The sequence below is a fragment of the Oryx dammah genome, unplaced genomic scaffold (assembly GCF_014754425.2).
Source record: "Oryx dammah isolate SB20612 unplaced genomic scaffold, SCBI_Odam_1.1 HiC_scaffold_5, whole genome shotgun sequence".
NCBI classification, from domain to species: Eukaryota; Metazoa; Chordata; class Mammalia; order Artiodactyla; family Bovidae; genus Oryx; species Oryx dammah.
The window spans coordinates 10,800,456-10,804,859 of NW_024070189.1; the positions used below are offsets into that span (position 1 = coordinate 10,800,456).

Here is a 4,404-nt window from a genome sequence, read left to right on the forward strand (position 1 = left end):
GCGCGGCCCGCGCGCCCCGGGATGGGGGTCGGGCGCCGCCCGCGCTGCCGGCGGCCGTCCCGCGGAGGGCCCGCTCAATTCGGGCAGCAGCAGCGACAGCAGGAGCGCCGAGGCCAGGGCGCGGCTGAGGCAGCAGCTGCAGAGCGTCGGCTGCATGGTCCGCGGCCGGCTCCCTCACCGCGCGCGAGCTCCGGCGCCCGCCGCCCTGGCTCCAGGAGAGACCATGGGCGTGTTAACTGAAGAGACGGGGGAGACACGCTGACTGAAGCCCGGGCGAAGACCTGGCCCGCCGCAGGTGGCGGCAGCAGCAGCTGCAGCTGCCGTCGACAACCGGAAGTTCGTACATCTCAGCAGCCCCCTGCTACTAGGGACGCTCCCAGTTGCTAACCTTCCGGGGCTGGCGCGTTCCGTGACGTCAGGCGCGTGAGACCGTTTGCGCCCCGCGCACTTCCGGAAGTCGAGAGGAGGGAGCCTGCGGTTGGCTCCCTAGAAGGAAAGCAAACCGGAAGAGAGTTGTGTCAAGCGTGCAACAACCCTTTGCGGGAAGAATCCAGGAGAGGGTGGAAGCTTGTAATTTGAGTTCGTTGGTGCAAAACTGAAGAAACACAGCCAATTGCTTATTAAAGACTGCTTTGGCGTTTCCCTCAGCTCAGGTACATATTTTACTAGACTGGGTTGTTAGGTCACTAGAAAGAAAGTAAACAGTTGTGTCAAGCGTGCACCAACTCTTTGCAGGAAGAAACCAGGAGAGATTGGAAGCTCATCATTTGAGTTCGTTGGTGCAGAAGTGCAGAAACACAGCTAATCAGTTATTAAAGACCGCCTTGACGTTTCCCTCAGCTCAGGTACACATTTTATTAGGTATTTTTTTTTCCTGCCTCTGGGTCCTTGACCTCCCTTTCCTTAGAGCATTACGTTAGAAAACTGTTAACTGTACCAATAATTGGTACAGGTATTGGTAACTGGTAATTGATTCTCTGCACTTTGGGGATATAAATCTTTTTAAAAGTTCTTTCCCGTGTTACAACCCAGGGCTGTCTTAAGGAACTAGGAGTCATCCTTTAAAAATGTCAGAAAAGGAGACAGCACCCGTATCTCCCAGTCTCCTTGGAAGCATAGAAGCCTGAGTTAGGCAGGCGCTTTGTTTCAAGTTGTAAAACTGCCTTCCGTCACGAAGCTTAGAGAAATTTTACTTTTCCTTTGTGAAGGCTTCCCTAGTAGCTCAGATGGTAAAGCATCCGCCTGCAGTGCAGGAGACCCGGATTCAACCCCTGTGTTGGGAAAATCCCCATGAAGAAGGAAATGGCAACCCACCCAAGTATCCTTGCCTGGGAAATCCCATGGACAGAGGAGCCTGGTGGGCTACAGTACATGAGGTCAAAAAGAGTCGGAATTTCCTTTGGGTAAACAGAACTGACCTGGGAGTTTTCCTACTCTTAAAATATCTTAAGCTTTCTGTTGAGTTCAGACAGAGTCCTGGCCCCTGTTTTCTGTTGTGATCGTCTTGAATAAGTCTCTGCCTGTTTAACTTTGACATCAGTAATATGGAACTTGGGGGTGAGCAGATATAAACAAAAACAACAGACCAGAAATTGAAGTTAGTATCTGTTCTTTTAAAAACTTCCTCATTCAACAAATTTTTTAGACTTTCTACTCCTTCAGAGCTGTATTTGAGTATTGAACACTAGACAAGATATCATCCTTGCTCTCATAGCCCTTAAGGTCAGATGGAAATAACATAATAGTAACATTCATTCTTATTTTGAAGTGCATGTTAAAAATGACAAACACAGAGTCTGTAGTAAAAATTGTGTAAAGGACTATTGTAGGTAAGGTGGTCAGTATAGTGTCTTCTAGCTGCTTGTGGGTAATAGACTCATGCAGACCCATGTAGAATTGCCAGGACTAGGCATCTTAATGCTGGGTTCCAGTGTGAGAAAGACCATTGGTGACACACACTAATTTTAGTTTCCAACCTGGACATTTATCAATAATGAAGTGGCTCCTTGGGTTTCTTCTTTCCCTTATCCACATTCTTATTCAGAGCCTTACATGGAAGAAGGTTAGTATTTAATGCTACTCCTTTCTGCTCCTCAAAATATCCAATATTCAACACACCAAAAAACAAAAGCACCATCTTTCCTTCCTTACAATATCTCATTTTACCATTGTGTTCCTCATCTTGATTAACGGCATTATTCTTTACTCAGGTGTTCAGATGTAAAATCTTGGAGTCATCATTTATCCTTAGCTTTCCACCTGCAACATGCTTACTGGTTATGGAAATGTACTAAATAATTCTGAAATAGCAGAGTTAAACTAATGATTGCAAATGATTAGAGCATTCTAATCATTCTAGTGTTTCTGCAGCTAGCTACTTGAATCAGAATCAGAAATGGAATTTGTTAAAAATGTTGGTTCTAGATCACTATTCTAGAAATTCTGAGCCAGAATTTTGGGGATTGGGAACATGGATTCTGTATGCATTTTACTAAGCTCTCAGGGTAATTTTTATTTGCACTAACATTTAAGAATCTCTCCATTCCCTCACCACCTATATCCAAATGTTATCAACTTTTCCCTGTTTCCCTAATGTCTCTATCATTAATCAACTCTTTTCTGTTCCCTGCTTCTGACAAAGAATTATTTTTAAATTGCTTGAGATCTTAAGCAGGCAGAGAAGCTGCAAATTATTGTGATTTTTGCATAATACTGTATTATTTGTAAACTCTCATGAAACATATTTTTAATTCCATCACAGGAACTAGGAACCAGTTTCCTGGGAGAAAATATTGTATTTTGCTTATATAATATAAAATGACAATTTGGGGCACACATGCCTATTTAAAAGACAGAATGCCCAACTAATTGGTGTTTTTGAATTTTTTCTCTTAATAATAATCCTACTTGTTCATTTACATGTTTTTGTCTTGCAAACAAGTTGTATCAATCAGGAGAGATTTAAAAACATAAAAGAGAAGAAAAGTTATACTTACTTAAATTAACCTGCATACTAGGAAAAGACCCCTATTCTGATTTATCAGGGAACACCCCAGCTGACAGAACAGCAGTCTTCCATTGAAGTGTGTAAAATACCTCTGGCCTATTAAGTAAAATCTAATCCTCCCTCCCTGGTCCCATATTGAATAATAATATTACATATTAATTAAGTATCTGTTGTGTACCAGATCTCATATTATGAAATGCTAAACAATTCTGCCATTATTGTTCCTAATTTACAATTAAGAAACCACGATAAAGGATAATCAAGTTGGTGAAAATCAGCGTGAGTAAAAGCAATAGAGCTGGGCAATAAACTCAGGCACTGTAGCCTCAGAGGTCAATATTGCCTCTTACATTTTGTCTTCTCCTAGTTGTAGGCTTCCATGATTTGAGTCTAGCTTATTGTCTCAATCAGCTATTGTTAGAATAATGCTGCATAACCACTATTGAAAACTACATCAGTGGCATACAGCAAATAAGCATTTATTTTTCACATGTTTTTGGTCAAGGTGAGAGTTACAAATTTAAGTTGGCCTTATGGATAAGTAGAAAGGGGATGGGGGATAGGCATAGGGAGAAATGAGCAGCCATGTATGTCTTTTTCTTTTTAAACAGTTACTGGTTACCCAAAGTCCCACCTGTTGGCCTTGACACATATCTCATTGGAGGGAGAGATGTCACATGGCAGCTTCTAGCTTCTGGTAATCTGAGAATTTTGCTATTAAAATGGGCATATTCTACTCTCTATAGAAATTGATGTTAGTAAGGAAAAGGAAGACAACTCACATTGATAGAGATTTCATTTATATTGATATGTGTGTGTGAAAGTCGCTCAGTCGTGTCTGACTTGTTGTGACCTCATGGACTGCAGTCTGCCAGATTTCTCTGTCCATGGAATTCTTCAGGCAAGAATACTGGAGTGGGTTGCCGTTCCCTTCTCCAGGGGATCTTCCCAACCCAGAGATCGAACCCAGTTCTCCCACATTGAAGGCGGATTCTTTACTGTCTGAGCCATTTATATTGATAGGCATATCAATTTTAGCTCAGTCTAGTGAAAACAAGGCTCAAATAAGTGTTCTCTGGTGGCAAAATTTCCTTGCTTGTCCATTAAGGGAAGAGGGAATGTAGGAGGTTGTCTCAACTGTAACGGTCATTCATAGTGACATCTGATAGAAGGAGTCTCTTATACTTTTAAATGGCAGGATACTGCCACTTCAGGTGGATTGTGTATACCCTGAGGTCCAAACGGAAAAAATTCAATAGTCAGGAAAAGGGACTATGGATGATCGCAAAACCAGCAAGTGAAGAGAATGCACTAAAAATCTTGAAGGGGAAGGAAGAGTTGGAATTTCAGACGACAACTAAAGAACAACAATTCAAGAATAAGAAGGAACAGTGTTG

At 42.4% G+C, this 4,404-nt stretch overlaps 1 protein-coding gene across 1 annotated transcript in view; it reads right to left on the bottom strand.

The window, feature by feature from the left end:
* Positions 1-307, bottom strand: part of FAM174A (family with sequence similarity 174 member A) — a 26,394-nt gene extending 26,087 nt beyond the window's left edge. The window contains exon 1 of the mRNA XM_040239748.1: positions 2-307. Within this exon, the coding sequence (XP_040095682.1) occupies positions 2-156 (155 nt within the window). The 5' untranslated portion in view covers positions 157-307. The remainder of the gene's footprint in view (position 1) is intronic.
* Between the last annotated feature and the right edge of the window lie 4,097 nt (positions 308-4,404).